Source organism: Chlamydotis macqueenii, chromosome 5 (assembly GCF_036417535.1).
Source record: "Chlamydotis macqueenii isolate bChlMac1 chromosome 5, bChlMac1.mat, whole genome shotgun sequence".
Lineage (NCBI taxonomy): Eukaryota > Metazoa > Chordata > Aves > Otidiformes > Otididae > Chlamydotis > Chlamydotis macqueenii.
The window spans coordinates 34943135-34965186 of NC_141560.1; the positions used below are offsets into that span (position 1 = coordinate 34943135).

At 35.1% G+C, this 22052-nt stretch overlaps 1 protein-coding gene across 2 annotated transcripts in view; it reads left to right on the forward strand.

Moving 5' to 3' along the window:
- SPRED1 (sprouty related EVH1 domain containing 1) overlaps positions 1-21108 on the forward strand; it is a 64972-nt gene extending 43864 nt beyond the window's left edge. For both annotated transcript variants that reach the window (XM_086749427.1, XM_086749428.1), the window contains exons 3-6: positions 1091-1259; positions 2545-2594; positions 11034-11192; positions 15929-21108. In XM_086749427.1, the coding sequence (XP_086605553.1) occupies positions 1091-1259; positions 2545-2594; positions 11034-11192; positions 15929-16588 (1038 nt within the window). In that variant the 3' untranslated portion in view covers positions 16589-21108. The remainder of the gene's footprint in view (positions 1-1090; positions 1260-2544; positions 2595-11033; positions 11193-15928) is intronic.
- The last annotated feature ends 944 nt before the right edge of the window (positions 21109-22052 follow it).

Consider the following 22052-nt stretch of genomic DNA (forward strand, 5'->3'; position numbering starts at 1 on the left):
TTTTTTTCTGTTATGTGTATAATTAACCTGATTTTCCCACATGCTCTAAGAAATTTTGTATTTTTCCCTCAAAAACCTGCATGTTTAACAATTAAAAATGAAAATTCTGAAAATACACTAATGTTGAAATGACAGAGTATTAAAATTCCTCATTCACCTCAGTGTAGGTTTTCAGAATCTAGTAGTAATATAGAGATACAGGTTGTCTTGCTGTGCATTTTATTATACCTAGTGCTACAGGAGCAGAGCAGTGCCTATCATTTCGTACTTTCTTTTTCATCTCGGATTTTTTTAGTCAAGAAACAGTCAATGTAACAACGTTGCAAAAATATTTTTTTGCAGGTAGATGGAATATGTGAGTGAATGTATTTTGAAAGGCAGCCAATTTAAAGTGGAGAAATTATGTGAAGACAACAACTTTGCTTCGTAACGCCATGTGCTTGTACCTGTAATGATTTTTAGCCAAATAATTCTATTAATTATTCATAATTATTATTTTTATTATAGTTGACCATGAGCAATAAATATATTTGTGTCTAGATACAGGCAGTAATACATACAAAAATACTTTAGTTTTGATTAATTTCAGTTTTTAAAACAATTATCTTGTATTATTTTCTCTTGTCTAGTAACCTTTCTGGGAGAAAAACTGATACAGCCTGGAAACAGCATAAAGTTAGTCCAGTGCTCAAAAATTTTACAGAATAAATATACAAGTGAAATTTCCAGTGATACAGTAATACTTGATATCAGCACAATAATGTTTTTTCAAGGTCTTGAACTTCTAGCAAGTCTGTACTGACAGAAGTGCTTGCTGCAGGTATGAAATACTTTTAAGGCTGGGAAGATTCACTCAGTATGTAAATAGTGTCCTGAACCCATACCACCTATCAACAACTGTTACTGAATAATTTGGCCATAATAAAAACAAAGTTAAAATTACATACTTTAAACAGGAAGAAATTCTAACAGACTTTTATCTGCTTTTATGATGATGTATGTTTTCAGGTAATTCACAAAGGCTACATTTTATTCTCAAATTTTATGTATTAGTCAGTGGTATTTCTTCCTCTTGTTTTCTTTCTGGAAGGTGGTCTTGGAATGCACATTGAAGAAGGACCTCGTTTATAACAAAGTTACTCCTACTTTTTACCACTGGAAGATTGATGACAAAAAGTTTGGCCTCACATTTCAGAGTCCTGCTGATGCAAGAGCATTTGACAGAGGTATTCGCAGAGCGGTAGAGGATATTTCTCAAGGTACATATTTCAGGTGAAGGGGGCCAAGGGGATGTTGACTCTTTAGCAAATGGAGTAAGTCAAAGCACTTTGCATAACATTAATGCTGACAGTATTTAAGGATGTGGATTGACCTATGGCATATTGAGATTTTAACGGTTTTAAATAGTACGTCTGGCATTTCTAAAGTGCCATTTATCCAAGTGTCTTAAAATCTTTTCACAAACACTAATAAGGTAATTCCTTGAAACATCCCTACGTAATAAAGCCTTGCCTCTTCTTTTAGAGATGAAGAAATGGAGGCAGCTAGAGTGTTATAGTATCTTACTTGGATCTTCTTCTCAGGAGCTTGTTTCAGCTTCTGTGTTCTTTGAGGATAAGCTATTGAGTTCTCTTTTCATCTGCTCATGTTTTCAGTTAGTAGTTTTACTTGTTTACTAATTGCTGACAGAATAGTTCTGAAGACAGATTCATATGAGACAGTAGAAGAATTTACTCTAATAGTAATATGGTTAACTGCTTCCAGAGCTTCACTGACTTCATGGAAACTAGTGAGCAAACTGAAGAAGATCGTCAAGCCTCTATTCTGAGATGAAAATATAATCAACATATTGCTGGATGGGGAGAGGGATAGAGGGAAGGGACCAGGTGTCTGTTGAATGGAAAGAACATCTCTGTCAGGCTTAGAAAGTGACTCAAAGGGAGAAACTTAAACAAAATACTCTGTGCTGTGATGTGCTGTAAACTTAGGGATGTAATGTGTGTTATCTTAGCAAAGGGGGAAACATGTTTCTGAAGTGAACTGCTTTTTGACATACTAGAATGACTTCTTTTGAATTGTGCCGATATCATCCATATCCCTGCAAGAGAAATAATTAGACAACATACGAGTCTTTTTCTCTCTTAGGGTCTTACAGTTGCAATTTTTGCTGATTTATAGCAAAATGTAGCACAGTGTGCATTCATGCCAAGCAAATGTATCTACCTTTAATTTTCAAAATGCTACAAGAGATATTCCCTTGTTCTGACTTCCAATGACTTTGAAAATGCTTTTACAAGAAAGATGTGAACAAGATAGAGGAGTGTGGCCAGGAATACTCAGTACATAAACTACAGAATGCAGAAATGAATGATACTTATTAATATCAACTTGAAATACAATGATCCACTGGTTAAAAAAGTAAACAAGCATATTTGTGTCATCATAGCTGGATATTGAAGGATGGTGTGGACTACTGGAAGCAGTAAACTAAATAAAAATAAAATAACTTTGTCTATTTTGTTTTTTTTTTTAACTTTTCTGTAGGTTATCCACCCTCCCAAAATGATGTTGAAGTGGCAGAAGACTGCTTTCAAGTGAGTATTTACATTTTTTAAATAATTGTGTGGTTGCTTTTGGAAGAATTTAATTGAACAATTTTTGTTTTCGTTAGTGAGAATAAGCAAAATAAGAGCAATAGCAAAATTCAGTTTAATGAAATAAATTCCAGAACAGTTATCTAGAAGACTTAAAATATTGCCTGTCCTAAACTAAGTAGTCAGTATTTAATCAATAGGATGATTAACTGTCTTGAGTTTAATTTTCAAGTTTATAATGTCTGGTCTAGGTTATGTGTCCTCTTTGAACTCATGGGAACATGAAATAAGATTCTGGGGGGGGCAGTGGGGGAAGGAAGGATCAGGAATCTTCTTTTACATGCACATCCTATTTGTTTTCCTAGATTTCACTCTGCAGTGATAGATGGTTCTAACATTCCATTGCTAGAGTTGAAAAGATGCTGAAATAATGGTTAAAAGAATCTAATCCAAACCAGAGTGGAACTTCAGATAGTTTTAAAAAGCACACCGAAGATAAAGCAGTCACTTGTTGAGATTCAGATTTTTATTGATCCTTATTTGCACCATTCAATTTCTATAGGTTATAATGGCATAAGAGGCAAAAACTGACCTCCTACTATGCTTCAGAGTTAAAATATTACACAAATACCATACGAAGTACTGTAACACTGATGTGCAAAAAGCCAGTATAAACAAATATTATGGATACATATATACAGTAAATAGTTGTAATGTAGCTGACTAAAAACCTACTTGTGTCTGTATGTGCTTTTCATCTCTTCTTTCCTATTTACAGTTTCAGGGAAAATCTTGGCTTTATTCACACATAAATTCTATTTGTAGAGTGCAGATATTTAAATTAATATGAAGCTGATATAGAAACAAGTTGATTCAGGGGTCTTGGTGACTATTCAGAAAACTGATAGTATTCCTAAGTGGTTTCTTGAGGGAAAGAGTTTTGTTATTTATGCAATATTAAATTCTTTATCAGTGTAGACAGATGCAGTGTAGAACTTCTGCAATACAAAATCAAGAAAATTAGCAGCCTACTTTGAAGATACGGATAAGAATCAAAGTATGATAGGAGATTGAGAGTCAAGTATTTAAAAAGGATACTGCAATGCAGTGGTAATGCAGAAGAGTCTCCTGATTTCCTTCCATTTTATGGTAGAAGAAATGTATCTCTTTGTGTAAGAGTTGGCTGTGCAACCACCTGTTGTTCTTTATTTGCAGTGCTTTATTTTAAGGCACTATGAAGAAAAATTGTTATAAATATTAGATATTTTGGATTTAAAATAGGAATAAGATTTTGACAGGATGGAGGAAATATGTGCCAAAGTTAATGCAGTCCTTAATCAGCTTTTAATAGACCTGTTTAAACATGCTTTGTTGCAAGGATTAATAATTGAGCAATTTCTACAGGCCTAATGAGATTAGAGGAAACTAATTACCTCTTGATTATGCTGCCTAGTTACTACATTTCTATATGAGGATGCCAAAATTGAAGCTAATATCTGTGATTCTTTATATTTACAAAGTTTGTTATTGGGAAAATGGACATCATCTATTCTGTATAGATGTAAATATAGATATATTTAGATACGTAAATAGGTGATTTAGATTTACTTTATATTATATATTTTTTTAAAAAATAACTGCATATATTTTTAAAAAATACTCTCTGTATATAACATACAGGTACATACAATCCCGTTTGGTAGAAAAACTGCTGATAGAATTATCTGTTGCATTCCAGACAGGAAAACGTATTTCATGACTTCACCACAACACACATTGCTTAACTGTGGATTTGTGCTGTGGATAGATGGCAAGAAATATGTGCTTTACAGAAGCAAAAAAGCTAGCCAATCTCTCTTACCATATCTCTGCATACCAAAGTAAAATAAAAGATACTACAATTGCCTGTCAATGACTATACCAGAAGGCGCAGAGGGAAGGAAATGCAAGGAAGGCTGAACTCACCCTGATTTAGCTGTGCTTAATCTAAGTAAGTTTTATGTATCAATAACGAACCCATAATTGCAGAGTTATGAATGTTAGTGTAAAAAGGCTACAGCATTTTAGTTACAGGCACCAGATCTAGTCATCAAGACTACCTTTGTCTCCTTCAAACAATTAATTCCTTTCCCCTTCCAAGACTGATACTTTTGTAAATGGAACTTGATTCCCCAGTATTTTTTTAATTGAAAGACTGGCAAGACCTTTTTGTTTAAAGATAATGTATTATGTATTTGAAGAGTCATGTTGCCTTGTCGCCACTTCTTCCCACCCCACTGTAGTCTAAAAGGCTTCATGATTTTTTTTTTTTCCCCCTCACCCTGTTCATTCTATAAGCTGTTTTCCCAAATCTCTAATAAGTGTTTTTGAGTAAGTTTTGGAGTATATCTATGCAAGGGCATTTCAGAGTGTGGACAGAATGTTAAAGAGCAAGTTGACCCTTGAATATGAGGGCAATGGGATGTTTGTTGTTTCATCAGAACAATCTTCCAAAATTGTAATTTGTTAACCTCAAAGGAATGAAGTACAAAAGATCAAGCAGTGGAGCTCCTCCATTTAATGAAAAAAAGTAGTCATAAGTTGTTTCTAAAGTAGCAGAATATCAGAAAGCGAAAAGGGTTATTTCACACTTACTTTTCATAACACGTTTGTTAATGCACTTTTATTTTTGTCTATATCCTGTAGTAACTAGCACATGTATTGGTATTCTCCAATGTAATTTTTTTTTTTTGTTAGTTAGTATGGTAGGTAAAGTCCCCAGGATGTCATCAAGGCACACTGGAAAATACTAATTTTAATAGGTCCTTATGAGTTGCATCATCTGCTGTCAGGGTGTTCTGCCTGTGCTGTTCTAGTCACCTTACACAGCAGGAATCCTAGATCTAGTGCATATTTGAAGTATGAATGTAGTATGTACTTTGTAGTATGTACTTTGTACAAGAATTTCATTAACAGTGTTGTTTTTTTTTAAATGAAGATGATTAGTCATGAAAAAAGTAAAACACGCTTCATAAGTTATTTTACTGGCTGGTTATATTTGGTGCTACAGAGAGCAAATAAAATGATCCAAATAAGATCAAAACACAACCCTCTGTTCTAGTCACTTGCACTGCTGTTAAACCTCCATGCCTTCTTGTAGTAAGTATTTTAACATTTATAGACGTAGCAGGTAGAGATAGGGGTTGTCCAAATTTGTATGTACAACTTTTAAATACAAATCCAAAAACTGAACTCTTATCTTGTGCTTTCTGGGCTAGCATTTTGCTCGCTATTGTATCTTGGGTCACTTTTTTTTTTTCTTTTTTTTTACATTCTTAAATAAAATCTCACAGAGAAAGCATTCTTCTCACTAAAAGTCAAATTCATCATTTTAAGAAGACATAGCTTCATTATAGCTTCTTTAGATGCTCCATTGTTAACAAATAATGTTAAAATCTTAGTATTAAAATACCATCACTTGAGGGTGTTCATACTTGCTTGTAAAGGTTGCTTAAATTATTACAATTACTATTAGTTGTTTAATGAACATATTATATGTAAATTGTTTATATCACTAAATAAGCCTCAGTCTTACTAGATTAATTTCACATAGAAATAAACAAATGAGTTAATCCAGAGCTGTCTGACTTCCTGAAATGTTTGTAAATGGATCCTGGGAATGTATATATACTTATATGGAAATATACACTCGGAATTTCTTTTGGTAGGAAGTTTGGATTTTTTTTTTTGTATAAAACCAAGCATTCTGAATGCAGTAGACAAGCAGCTTGTTTAAGTCAGTTTGTTTGTTTGTTCAAAGATTGGCTCAGATTCTTTTCGTCTACCAAATACAAACTTCTTGCTGTAATACTCATCTAGCTTAACTGACAAAATGTAAGAATCAGATTTTTTTGGTTGTTGTTGTTCTATTTTCTTAGAAGTAATTCTTAACTAAATGAAATCTAGAGCTCATGCATTTAAAAGTATTTTTATGTGGGTTTTGGATACTGAGATGCGTAAGTCCTGCTTTTGAACTGAAAAATAGAGCAGCTGAGTCTTAATTTCTTTTTCTTTTTGTTGATTCAGCCATACTGGTGTTATTCATAGGCTACCAACACATTTTAACAGTTTTGAAGTAATAAGAAATGGAGCTCTTACACTTTAGAGTTTCTTACTACTGACAGAAGAAAGCTGAAGGCTGATAAATTTTAAGGAAAAAAAAAAAAGTTTGTCATGTTCTTTCAGAAATAGATACGTTTGGGGTTTTGCCAATATGAAGGGGGAAAAGGCCTGCAACATACACACATCTTAAGTGCTCTTGGTGTATGCAAGGAGGACGTAAATGGTTCGTATGTCTCTATGTAAATACACTATTTAGTGACCATTTGATTTATATTGTCTGTAACAAAAGGTTCACACAAGTTTTGTTTTACAAAAATAACTTGACATTATGACTTGTAAGGAAATGGGAAATAATTTACCCTTGACACTGTATTATTTGCATGGAGAAGAAAATACTACGTGATAAAACACTAAAGATGAGCAACATTTAGTGCACATAATAAATTGGCTAGGTATAGTTCCTAGAACTAAAAGGAAAGCTAATTTATATTATCCATTTAAAATAATCTGATAATATATTGTGCTAAAATTACTTGGTTTTGTTAAGCGTTTTTGTGGTGTAGTATTCGAAAAAGAGGATAAATACTTTTTTTTAATATCACCAGTATCCCTAACAGCCTGTTTACTTCTCCGTCTCTCACTCTTATTTCCTCAAAGTTATGCTTTGTGTTTTAATTTATTAGTTCCTTCCATGGAATCTCTAAAAACTTCTAGTATGCTTTATATATTCAGATCAAAGAGCCTTGGAAGAAACAGGCATGTCAAATGCCTTCTTTTTTTACTTTAAACTGAACAAAACATTCGGAGTAATCTAGGTAATATTTCAGTCCATATCAGAAATACATACCTGATTGTAATAGAGTTTCTTTTGCCAAATAGGAAAGTAGTTGCTCTGTCAGTCTTGGAAATAGCTAAAGCAGAAGGAAGTTATTCAAATGTTTTTGAAACCTGCATCATTTATTCACAATTTAAAAATTAAGGAAAAAACATTTAAACTCTTCTTGTGTTGGTTAGCATCAAACAGCAGATTTTCAGGCCTCATGGGAAGTAAATACAAGAACTGGGATGCAACGGAAATGTGGTCTCTCATCCATCCTTCTGTGTAATCATTAAACTTACTTAGAGCAGAACATTTCTAACAATGTTTGCAGAACAATGTTGAATTCTCTCCCAGACTTAACTCTGGCAAACTGGGAGAATAAGGAAAGAAAATCTGAAGAAGAAGAGAAGCTCAGTCTGGTTTTCATTTTCTCTACAGCTGTCATCTGGCTTTGAATCCTGCTGGAGAGCTACAGCTGGAGTCATTTTATTGCTTTACCCAGCATCCTTTTGCCTGCGCGCACAGAAATGTTTTAGTAGTCTTGGAAAAAAATTCAGAGTATCTCTTAGCAACCATAGGACAGTAATTATTATACCAGCAGCTGGGAGCAAACCAGATTTCCGTTGTGCATTAAAAACTGGCGTAGGTTACTTTACAGATGATACTGAATAACCTATGCCAGTACTGTACTTCGGAGGCTGTGGTTAAAGGATATTGAATGTGAGCGGTGTAATTGCTTTGGACAGTAGAAGAGGGGAATGTGTGCATCTGTGTTTGTGTGTAATATTCTGTATATCTAATATACCGAGCTTAGTTCTTGTGGAAAACTTCACGTTTGCTTTTTACTTAAATGCATTTTCAATACAATAGCATTTTTGTTTCTAGGGCCTCTTGCTTCAGGTTGTCAGTGTTTCCATTATAAATGTGGGGTTTTAGGTGTTTATGACGTTGTCATAAAACAATCACATTGGAGCAGGAAGTGTCATCCAAGGAAGGCTTTTTTGATACTAATAAACATGGTTTGGCTGTATCTAAACTATCATTTTAATTAAAAGTACAGAGTTCAGGATACTCATCTGCCATTTCTGTAGTTCTGCATAGTGAATATTTATAGGCTAAATAAGACCATAGCTGACCCGCTCGCTTTTCGGCTGTGTGCGTTTACCTGCAGTGTCTAGGTTGGCAGGCTGAGCGTTGTGCATGCTGAACAGCTGTCTCCCGAGTTCTTGCCTTACAAAGGTCAAATGCCTTTCTCTGTCTCCTGCTACCCCCAAATTTGTCCTTGAAGACAATTAGCTGGAATTGTGGTGTCTGTGGTGGAATTTCTGTAAAAACATTCCTATGTAATTGCTGCGTGTAGGGCACAAGGTCTTGCTTTAAGATGAAGGCTTGTATTTCACGCGTCAGAATCTGGCACCGGTGGTTAGCACTGTAATGGATGATCAGTGCCTGTGTCCTTTATTAGGTGGAGCCCTGCTTGACTGCCAAGAGAAGTGTGTCTGTCTGTGTGAGCATGTGCCTCTGTCCTTTTTGCTCTATGGTGTGGATAGGTTATTTCTGAAGGAAAAAGGTGCGATCACCTGCAGGGACAGGAAATAATGCAGGCTGTTGCAAGTCTCACCCAGGGATAAAGACTGGCTTGTGGGTAGTACATATCTTTTCCTGGGGAGGAAGTAGTAGTAGTTTTTGCAGCTCTCATCCTTCTGCATAGACCACTCAAATTGATAATAGCTGGGGGGGTAAGGGGGTTAGGTAGTGTTTATCACTGTGGTTTCTGTAAAATGGCTTCTAGCTGTTAAGCATGTTCCTAGCTTAAATAGTTTCTGCTTGTAAGCATTTATAACATTCTCAAACCAAAAACAGTTGTAGGCATTTCTTCCTCATTCTGAATGCAGCTCTCCTGTGGTTTGAACCAGTGTTTTGGAAGCTTTTTATGTCATTGGGCAATGTACCTGCAGGAGTACCTCCTGCTAGGAAGATGTTTGATATTGCCCTAATATTGAATGCTTTTTGCTCTTAAAATAAACATACATCCATGAAATCTAACTCTTGCCAGTCATTTCAACATTTCTTTTGTAGTCCTTTGTCAACAGTGTTTGACCAGAAAATTTAATTTTGACAATAACAGGGTCGATTGCTTAGTGGTAGTGTCATGCTCAAGGATCTGCAAAAAGTGCTTCTTTCTGGAGTTTTCCATGTCTTCAGAATTTTTCAGTGGAACTTTAACCTGATTGATCTATTCTCTTTCATGGGATGTATGCTTTATAGTATTAATTAAAGCTGATCATTAATTATTTACTGATTTTAATGTTTTTCCACTCAGAGTGCTTCTGAACAGTATATAAATTCTTAGTGATGTGATGATTTTCTTTCTCCTGAAGATCAGCTACAGAACAGCTACTTCCACTTTATCTAGATGTCTTAGAACTTGGTACCTCAGGCTTTAATGTACGTGCGGTGCTTATGTAATCCCACATAAATGAAAACTAATGATTCAGTGTAACTCAGTACTTCACCTGCCAGAACTTCCAATTTGCCTCTGTTTCAGTTAATTTTCTGCAGTGTTTTTATTGTTTCACCTTAAATGTTTTCTTGATACGTACAAATCCTTATAATAAAGCTGAAACACTGCTGGAAGTTGGATGATGCCAGAATTTTCTCAGTGCTACCAGATGATGACAGCCAGTTAACTACAGCATATCTCAATACAAACAAAACATTGTACAGTATATTTTTTTGGCAACCCAATGGGATTTTTATCAATACTGTATCCTAAGGATATCCCAGTCAGTTAAGCTTAAAGAATAAGAACTGCTTGTTTTTCTGTTCTTTTCAGAAATTGGATCATCTCACAAGCCAATATTCCACCCAAACATACTTCCTCTTCCTTATTCTGAGTGGCACACATCCTGCAGATATCTCATTATATATTGCCACATGGTCTCATTTTTGTATCAAATTGCCTGATATAACCTTAATTTCAAAAAGACAGTCATTAGTTGTTTAATACACACTTGCTGTAATTAGATATTTTAATTAAGCCAGTATATGTTAAAACTGTCTTTCTGTTCCTTTCCAGCTGATCTGTTAAACAGTCTTGCTTTTAATTTATTAAAAGATCTGACTAGCTTTTGCTTTATTAGTATCAGAAATTTTTTCCTCCAATTGTATATTTGTAAATATAGGCAGCCTTGCGGGTAGGTAGAGAAGATCTCAGAGACTGGGCTAATCTCTCCTTCCTTAGAGAAGCTGCTCAATCTGGGCAAGTGAGTTACAAAGGTGTGTATCTCTAATGCTCCAGTTGTGTACACTCTGCAGAAAAGGAGCCCTTATTTTCCAAGGCTGACTCATAGTAAAGAAAATACTTACCTACTTATAAATACTTAAAAAATTGTGTTTGTAGGTGCCTCTAACACGTTGTGTAGACTATTAATGCATATATGTATGAAGTTGGTGGGTTTGGGTGTGGTTTTTGTATAAATGCAAAATAATTTAAAGAGAATTCTTGTGTATTTTAGACTGCTCAAGAAAATACATCAGGTTCATTAATGAAAGATCACCTTTTCCAACATGAAACTGTAGTAACCAGTGAACCTTACAACAGTGCAAATTTAAGGCCTTCAGCATTTGAGGATCTCAACACCAGGAGAGCCTGTTTTCCCAGCCAACCTAACCAGGTAAGACTGCCAACAAAAGAAGTGGTTCTTACTTTGTTTGCTGCATTAATGGCACAGTGTGTGATTTCTGACAAGAAAGCACTTCCATTCTAAGTCCCTATGTGTAGTATTGTACTCACAACTTCTTGAAATGATCAGCTGAAATATTACAGCATTATTAAGGCAGAGGTAGAGCTTTGTCAAAGTATTTACCTATGCTGTAGTGCAGCAGACTACATGAATAAATCTTTCCCTTTCTTTGAAGTCAGATTTCTGTATTAGAGACTTCTGTATGTGCAGCCTTGAAAAGCTTTTTAAATTGAGTCAGAAAATGTTAATTGGCTGTGAGCTTAATCTCGGTTATATGTATACTAATATTGTTTTCGTTAGAAATATTAAAAAATATCTTTAAAATAGATATCTTGGATGCATTACGCAGTAGAGCAGTCTTGCTAAATATTTATAGTGAAACATTGTTTATCCTTTCTAACTGCTTATTTAAACTAAAATACTCTATTTTGGTACAGAACAGAACACAGTATATCAGTTATGCATGAAAAGTATTGACCTGTCAGTAAACAGATTCTTAAAACAGGAAAAAGCCCACTAACATGAGGAGGACTGATGCGCAGATATTTTTTTAAAAGAGTCATATTTATACAACATTAGATTGGAAAGGCAATGTTACAACTTTTCCTTTAATAATATACATTTAAGTTTTTTCTAAGCCTCAAAGAACTGATGGGTTTTGTAAACTGTAGAGGCAGACTTAATACTGAATTGGATAGTAATTAATTTGAGGGTCTTATGCCTAGAAGCAAACACATGGTAACCTTTTTAGAATAAGCTTAATAACAGAAGTCAAAGCAGAATGCAAGTTCCAGTAGTTGTGAACACTTATCAGAAAATATTTCTGCTCTTTGAAATAAAGCTTTTTAATACCCTCGGTCATTCTTGTAAAGAAAGATAGGATTGTATTAAACTCTAATATCAGCTGCTTTCTGACTGCTTTATTGTGCAGAAGAAGCAAACAATGTTATCTGGAGAACTAACTAAAGAGCTTGAAGTTATGAACTTCTGATTTTTAATCATTGATCTGCTCTAATTATCTCTTTGTTTTGTCACCTCATTGTTTTTTTGTTCTGCTTGTTAAGAGGTACATATTCTTCCCTCTTCCCATTTACTTGCAAAGAGAATTCAAGAATTTCTTAGAGTAAGAATAGAATAAGAATAGATGGGTGATCAGGTTATTGCAGCTAACATGGATTAGCTGCAGTAACCAGTGATGTATGTGCTTAGTCTTCATCAAGCTGTGAAGAAAAGTGCAGTAACCTAAACTCTGCGTATGTTTTAAGAGCATATATAGATTTGACTACTGAGGAAGTTATAATTTAAGCTGTGGTATGCTGGGTAGTGCGTGTCTGAAAGACATTAAATAGGAATTTATTTGAAATGACACTGCTAGAATTCACTTCTTGTAGACTAAATTTATTAGAGTTTTCATGAAAATTTAAGTAGATGTTCTTTAAAATATTTTTCTTATGTTGTAGCACCATTTGCAATTTTCTTTCAATTACATATAAATGGGTTTGAACTCTCTTAATGCACTCTTAAGTCGAATAGCTCAGGAAGTACATGGAAAACTAAAGAAGTGATTAATGACAGTTCAGGCCTTTACCTGTAATGCTTTGACTGTTAATAAAAAACACCCAGGTCCCTCAGCTCTTCAGCTTCTGATACGCTGAGGTGTGTTTAACTTAAATTTAGTTGTTGGCGATGATATATTCAGCTGCTGATGTCGTCGTATTGTGGAGCTGCAGGCTGAGCAGTCAGGTATGTCTGTTTGAGGAGAGACAGTGAAGGCTGCAGTACCAAGCAAGTGTCCATGCCTTGTTTAAAGGTGCACCCCTTCAAGTAAGATGCAATACTAGTGAGTTCAGTCATGTCAACAAAAATTTTCTGCGTAATTTCCAGTTGGCTAATTATGTTCATAATGAGATTCTCTATGGATTTTCAGTTTGCTGTAATATTCTTCCTCCCTTCCTGCTTCAGCTGTTACACAGAGATGGCACTTAGACTGAGTTATAATTTTGAATGGCTAGAGGACTATGTACATTATTCTTAGTGAATTTTGCTGGTATTTGTACCTAACTGCTGCATCTAGGTTGTGTATTGTTGTTAAGGTTTTGTGTTCCTTACACTTTCATATAGGTCCCATTAAACACCCAATATGTAAGTACATTATAAACAAAGCTTTTCCAACATTTCTCCTGTTTGCTGGACTTTTCCCACTTGCTTTCTTAAAAACTTAATTCTTAATATCAGTTGCATAAAGGATGTAATACCGCCTTGTTTGTAACATGTCAGACCTCAAGCGTTTTAGTAGGTGTTTGGTGAGGAACTTGAAAAAAAGAAACGAGTTCTATGTATGTGTTGTGCTCTGCTCAAAGAAATGAAAAGCCTTCAAAGACAGAGGAGAAGTCAGATTTTGCAGTTGTTAATATTTGTAGTGATCTTTAATGGCTATTAGCTGTCTCGGGGATGGGAGATTGAGAGTGAGGGGTTTTTTTTGTTTGAGGTTTTGGAGGCTTTTTTCTTTTAAACAATGGAGTTTATTTAATGTCTTAAATGCATGCGTAATATTCTACGTGGACAGTGGGGTAAGGATCCTTTATGTATGTAACATACAGAATTGTAATGACATTTTTGATGCTTTTTCCCGTTAATAAATTTATGCTGTTAACTGTTTAAAAAAGCCTATTATCTATAGCTAGTTATTGATGCTAAAACAATAGGCTCTTTCTCTTGTTTGAAAACAGAATAGAGTTGAGAAGCACTCTGCTTTTATAAGTGAAGGGGAGGCCTAACTGCTTACATTGGAGCGTGGGGAAGTATGGAAGAGCAGTGGTGTTAGCTGAATAGGATATAACCTTTCTTCACCCTGTATCCTTTAGACCTTGTAGAAGTCCAGCTATGTGGCTTGGAGCCAAGAAAGAAAAAAAAACTTTTTAACATACTCCAGTTGAAACTCCCAGGGCAAAGCAGCTCTAATTACAGTACTGTACTTAAAATATATCACATAAGGATTATCAAGAAGGGAAGTGATGGCTAGAGCGGGCTACAGATATTCTTACATAATCAGAAGCTGGCATATTTTAAGAAGCTATTCCTTCCTTTTCCCCAGCTGCCTTCCCTCTTCCTTCCTCTCTCTGCTGCCCCGAAACCAGGACATGCAGACTCCAGTGTAGTAGGACCATAGACACGTGTGAAGTGAAATAGAAGTGTGTTAACTTTAAAGCATCATCTTCACTAGTGCGTTGTTCAACACGCAGTAGTTGCAACACATCAGGAACACGCAGTTCAACTGTTGTCCTAGACTATGGAATGGTGACACATTAATTCTCATTAATTTGGTCAGTACTAATAAGGTAAACGCTTTCAAAGCAGTGATACTGATGCCAAAGATGCATTCCCAAATAATTCATGATTCTGGAAGAATTTGTAAGGCTAATGGGTTAGGGAGTGATTTGTATTTTTTTTCTGTCTTTTCTATGAGATGGTTTGCAGGCTGTGCACTTGATAGGAGAAAAAGGTGGAATTTGACTTGAAGCTCGCTTATATTTTGGCTCTGATTATAACAGCCCTACAGTGTAGGAAAATAATTGCCTGTCTGTAAGGCAGGAGTACTGGGACATACTGAGACTTCTGCTTTTTTTGCTGCACTATTTGCTATTTTCAGGATGTCCTTCCATACACATGTGCTAAATTTTTCTCCTGTCACTATTTGAAAATTTTCTTGAAAGTCACTTGTTAATATGATCTCAGGAACATTCCATGGCAGTCCATTATCTTACATTTATATGACGTCTGCATATGTCCATTTGGATGTTTCAAATTTGCCACCTTCACCAACTTCTTCATGCCCCCATGCCCTGTCATCATAAGGCAGAATAAACCAAGAACTCCATCTTATCTTGCTGCTGTTTGTTTTGTGTATGTTTAGCACGTTCCTTCTTACTTGCCTTTTGAGGTAAAAGGTCTTGAAGTATGGTCAGCTCATTACATGAAATTGAGAAGTTTAAAAGTACTTAGGTGTTTGCCTGACAGCAAAGTACTATATATTAGCTAAGCGGGAGATGCATTTATAATCCACTGTTATTGATCGGTCACGCTACTGGATATTATTCTTCATATGGCAAAATCCTTATCTAGAATGCAGCTTTGAGAATAAGTAACCAGTATTCAGTACTCCTGTTGAAAAAGTGGAGGGAGTTTGAAAGCTTAGAGCGGGAATAAAGGAAAGCTTCTCCTAGATAACACAAGTAACTAGAAGTGAATGTATCAGGGAGTTAATCCTAAGGCAGTGGATCATTGTTGACGTGTAATCAGCAAATTCACGTAAGGTGTAGTTGATTTGTGGAATTAGTTGCCACTGTAAGATGTTAAAACCTGAATTTTGAGCATAATTCAAAGAACAGTATCGAGTTTTATGCAGATAGCAAAATATGCAAAGCTCTTATGGATACTAAAAAGTCAGGAAAGAATACTAAAGCTCATGGTCCTAATATCATGCAAAAGGATAATCATTGGAGGAAGTCTGTAAATTGTACTAGTAAGAAAAGAAGCTAAAATTTTTATCTTGAAACCGCAAGGAAAAAAAGTTAAGTTTTTTAATTTTCTAATCTAAGTTTTACATTGTAGGTGGATATAAATTTGGGACTTCACTGTAGTAAACTTGTCTTGCTTTACCATTTCAGGTCCCACTGAAGTCAATGAGACATGTTAGTTTTCAGGATGAAGATGAGATTGTTAGAATAAACCCTCGTGACATTTTGATACGTCGTTATGCAGACTACAGGCATCCTGACATGTGGAAGAACGACCTGGAGAGGGATGACGCAGACTCAAATATACCATTTTCTAAATCAGACAGTAAAAAATCTGACTATTTATACCCATGTGGGGATGGAACTAAGTTGAATTCCCTGAAAGACTCGAAGAGTTCTGTGGTATTTAAAACTCAGCTTTCCTCATCAAAATTTAAAAATTCAAAAAGAAGAAAAGAGGATGGTGAGCGTTCCCGCTGTATATACTGCCAGGAAAGGTTTAATCATGAAGATAATGGCAGAGGAAAATGTCAAGATGCGCCAGATCCTATTAAAAGATGTATCTACCAAGTTAGTTGCATGCTTTGCGCAGAGAGCATGCTGTATCACTGCATGTCAGACTCTGAAGGAGATTTCTCTGATCCTTGCTCGTGTGACACTAGTGATGACAAGTTCTGCTTACGCTGGTTAGCACTGGTGGCACTCTCGTTCATTGCTCCATGTATGTGCTGCTACCTCCCCTTGAGAGCATGCCATCACTGTGGTGAGGTATGTGGGTGCTGTGGAGGAAAGCATAAAGCTGCGGGATGAATCAGTCTTGTGCCAAACAGAGCTGAAAAATCTTTGTTTCCAGGAAGCATCTAACTTGGATTTGTGGAAGCTTTTTGGCGAGCTGAAGGGAATCTTCTTTCATGTAAGAGATGCTTGATGTGGACGAAGCAACAAGACTTGTCAGACCTTGGCATTTTACAAGTGCTAGCCATGCCTAACTATTTCCTTTCAGTGCGTGGCATTTGTTGCAAGGTGTGAAGGAGATTTTTGCAAAGGAAAGCCTATTCTTATTATTGGCTATAAAATGAGTATATAAACTATGATTATACTAAAAGGGATTAACTTTTGCCACTTTGTACATTCATGGTTTAGGTGAGGGGGCTCTTTTGAAAGGATTAAAACTTACCTGAGGGGAAATTTTAACTAAAAGTGCACTAGTGACAGTTGATTTAAGATTAAGAAAAGTTAATACTCGGCAAATGAGAAATGAAACTGATTTTAAGTGCAACTAAATCACTTATTAATAGTTTTTTGGAAGCAACTTTATGTATAAATAACAAATGTTTATATTTAACTAAATGTGTAAGGTACGAATTATTACATGTTAAACTTTCCTTCCCTCTGATATAGTAGGTATGGACCATATCTACTGTCACATTCCATGGTAGTATTTTAAATATTTAATTAGCTAATTTAGACGCATTTTTATTCCAGATGGACAAATTGATATTTTCAGTCCTGTTTCCCTTCAGCTACAGTTTGTGTTGAGTTGTAATCCATACATTCTGATAATCTAAAAACCTTTAAAATATTAATTATTCTAGTCTTGAGTGACCAATATTTTTTGTTAAGCACAGATGTAATTGTCTAAAATGTTCTTGTTAGAACATAACATTTATTTTTATATATAAATGACTTTGATTTCAACATAATAGCAAAAAGGAAGTCGTTTCTGTTGCTCAACCAGCAAGTTGTTTTCTTTTGGGGTGTCCTCCAAAAATACTTTATTGCATATTCAAATGTTCATTAAGCAAAAGGTACATTAAGACAGTTGTAACAAATTGTCACCAGTGTTCTTGTTTATCCTTCTGTTAAACTAGGATCCTGTTCAGCTGTTTATCAAGTACTATGATTAAAACAAAAGATTAATAACAAAAGTGAAATTGTTTTCATTATTTTGAACTGCAACTTTTTCTTATTTGAACGGGCAAGAACAAAAGTACTGTGTGTTTTGTTCGGAAACAACAACAAAAGACTTTGCTTGAGAAATAAATTACAGCCCAGGCAAAATTGGAGTGAAGTTCTTAATTGAGGAAATTTGGAGGGGGGGAGGAGGTTGAGAGAGAGAAAGTGTGTGTGTGTGTGTGTGTGCGCGCGCATATGCACTGTGGTATATTGTCTATGATATTTGTTATGGCTTTGTACTTACTAAGTGTTTAACCTTCAGATAAGAATTAGCCAATTAACCCATAGAGTATTTTTTAAAACATTACATGCTTTGCTCTATCATGAAATAAGAGACATTTACTTCTCATTAAAGATATGTAAAACACTAAAAACAGTCATAATTCATTAGCGAAGGTGCTTGTTTGATATTCTGGCTGGAGTGGGACAGACTGTCCTCATTATACCCTTGTTATTAAACAAACAAAAACCTAATTGATTTTAAAAGATGCACATGACTGACTTTTCTCACTTCCTATGCATTTCTTCAGTATATTTTGTGTAATTTTTCTTTCTGCATGTATCAGTGCCCTTAATGTTCCTTTGTAGCCCAGAAGTAAAATGAGCAAATGTATATAACATCTGTCTGTAAAATACTTTTTAAAAGAAAACACTTATATTTATATTACAGCTTGAATTTACCACCTTGTGTACATAGATCATCTCAAAGTATTATTTCACATTGAAAAGAAGACAAATATCTTGATAACTGTAGAAGTTACGGAAGAGCTTCTAGTTTTGTATTGAGTTGATTGGATGAATTCAGTCCATGAATATGACACGTAGCAGCAGTCTTAGTTTTTACTGTTTATATATTTGATAGCTGCTACTCTGGTTGATTTTCATGCTTCACACATTTTCAGCTAAACTTGGTTGCCTAGAATAGACTGTTAACTTTAAAAACAACTTTGATTAAGAAATTGTGATGATTTTCTAGTGAATGAGAGGAATTTAATGTTTTTAAGTGCTAGGTTCTTAATTACAGGTGAAGAGAGATATGAACAACCTAAGAAAAGAACTTGCTGGCTGTATAGGAAAATGCCACAGAATCATACTTTGTATATACTTCAGAAAGAAATTAGTTTAACTATTTCCTCTGAGCACTATACAACATAGTGAAACTCCTGGTCCTGTACTGTATTTTATATAAAACATATACGCTTTAATATTTTTATTGAATGCGTCTGTAATGTTTTCACCTTGCATTTAACCACTTTGCTGCTAAGATGTTTTCACCTTTTGCTTTCCTCTTTGAAGACTTGATCCATCTAAAAAGGGTTACTGAACTGACATGTTTTCACTTTTTTTTCTTGTGCTGGAAGTGTCAGCCTGCATGCCCAGTTTGAGAGCGACTAGAAGAACTGCAAAGATCCATGGTTATGTAAGGATTGGGTTTAGTAGGATGCACACGTGTTTTTCCTTCTGGTGTTAGGGATCCTACCACTGTTGCAGGCAGTGGATGAGTAGCGGAAGGTGACAGCAAAATCATTCCAAAAGGGGCTCTTATATCCTTGCATCTTTTGTTTTTGACAGCACGTAACATTTATTCTGTCTCTTCTGAAATACTTTCTTAAGCGTTTGGGAGAAGATAAGTTTCTTCCCAAATCCTTACTTCTCCCCTTGCTCTTAACATCAAACTGTAGTTAGTCAAACATGTAGTAACAGCTTTGTGTTGCTTGGAGGGGAGACCTAGGCCTTGGGAAACCATCGTGGAATATTAAGTCCTTCGCTTATTGAAAGGCTCAGTTACCGTGAAAATTAAGTATTTCGTCTGGAAAGTGGGGGAAGCAGTGAAATGCTAGCAGCTCTCCTGCACCATCTACTGGGGGAAAAACATTCAACTGCATTCAGGCACAATATTTGATTACGTAGTAATTTAACTGGCTATCAGTGCACTACTTAAGCTACAAAAATATGTCAGCCTTCAGTTAGGAATTTACAAAATAGTAATTTGGGGTCTTACTCTGATTCTTTATCTTATTATCCTTCCTAAGTTTCATTATTAATATTGATTGAAAGTGAAAAATGCTTTAACCATGTATTTTATTAGGTTTAAAATAGTTACGATGACCTGTTACACAAGAGCATAAAAACCGGGAATGAAATGAAATTTCTTTTGATTCTGTCACTGGGTTCCTAAGAAATATATATTTTTTTTTTTTTAAATTTAAATAATCTTTTTTTTTCCCCTTTGAAGTTCTTTTCCCACAGCAAAGTGATGGAGTTTTGATGTTCATGCCGAGGGAATCTGGCCTTTTGGTTTGTGACACGAATCGTGTTTTGAGTACGCACAGGTGGGTCTGTGTGCTCGCACATGCAACTCAGTAGTTGTGAAGGGTGTACCTACAGCTGTGCAAGATTAAAGCAATATTCTGATAATAATCTACAATTACTATGGCAACTGTTTGGTAAACAGCAACAAATGATGGTATAAAACTCAGATGCCATTCCAAAACTTATGTAAGGGATGTTCCAAACAGTCTTAACCAATGCAGTTTGCTCTACGGAAACAAAGGTATTTAGAAGAATGCATTAATTTTGCATGTTGGAATATAACATTCCCATTTCAGATGTGTTCTGTTCAGAATGATCTGTTCATGTGTACCTGGAGGATAATGTTGAACTCCTGTGTAAATAATGCACAGGTTTAAATTAGACTTCAAATCTTTTTCAGAGCTTATGGCACAGTATGCTGCCAGTACAGTGATACATTCAAATTAATAAAATGAATATCAAGGATGGTGACTACTAACAAAACAGTAACTTTAAAAAGATGCCTTATGGTACTGTTAGTCGAGCAGCTGGGTGGATGAAACTTCCATTTCCTTTGGTGCACTGATAAATACAAGGAGGGGTTGGGGGGGTTGGGGTGTTTGGGTTCAGTTTTGTTTATTTTTCCTGAAAGCTTCTCTTTCTTAATTGCAAAAGTTGTGGTTTGTTTAAAAAATCAAAGTATTTGGTGAAGAAGAAGCCTTCCCATTCAGAGCTGCAGTATAAACTGTACATAGTTTTCTTTCTTTTGCTTGGTGTCATTTGCTTTCCACCCTAATGACCTCAAAGTGCCTCATGTGTATATTGTTTCCATTAAACCTGAACTGAACTGCTATTTCTTTCTACTAAATGATGTATAATTTAGTTAACTCATCCCATAGATGTTTCTTTTATGAATATGAATATAGCTTGTTACTTTGAGTATATAATGTAAATATGCCTTTAAGTTTGTAACTGGTTTGTTACATCATATCCTTGTAAGCTGACTTAGTAGATAACACCATAAAAATTGTTTAAATGTTTTTTTCCTGTAATTACCTGATTAAAACTATCTTGAAATGAAACGACTGACATGTTTTTCCATTCTGTGCCGGGATTACTCAGAATAGTGTGTATGAAATTAAATGTTGCGGCTCAAGAACAGAATAAAAAAAGATGTAAATACAGATAATCATTTTACTGTAGTATTATGTTTACTGGTTAAACAAAATGTTAATCAGATCATTGTATCATTTTAAGACTGGTCAAACAAACATTGTATTACCTTCAAGCTCTAGCATCTTTCATTGTAAGAACCATTTTTAAGAGTTGCTATGATGTTTAAAAAAAAAAAGTGCCTGTACCAGCTTGCTTTGTATCCACAGCAGTACTTGTCCTTGACATCATGCTATGGAGGTCAAGATTTCTTCATATAAATCATGTTTATTTGAGTTCCCAATCAACCCCACCACAAAAATGTGTATCTCTGAATATAATTGTAAGCTTTGTGCAAGTTAAAGAATAAGATACACACCAGAAAAGGAAGGAAAACTAATGAGTCCATGAAGAAAAATGAAGATGAACACGTAGAAGTCTGTGAGAAGGCTCCAGCGGTCAGGGTTTAGGATGGATTATTCTAAATTGAATTGTATTTGCCTCTAGCTTTTGCAAATGTTTTCTTATCGGTTACAACTCATAAAGTAATTCTCACTGTTCATCTGATCAGTTTCTAACTTGAATAATTTTATTATTGCCGGATGTAATCATTACATGGAGTATTAACTGTTGATAGTTGAGCTTTTAACTGATGATTTGATAATACAGCTCTAGCAGAGAAAGGAAACAGGCAAATTAAGTGACTAACAAGGTGAGGGATTAATAGAGAATATTCTAGGACTGTTTGAAGACCACATATGAGAAAGTGGCTCGGCATTAAACATGGTTTCATAAAAATTTAAAACCTAGTGTTAGACCTTGGACAAATACACCTTAACATTATAGATAATGCACAATCTTGGGTTTTGAACAA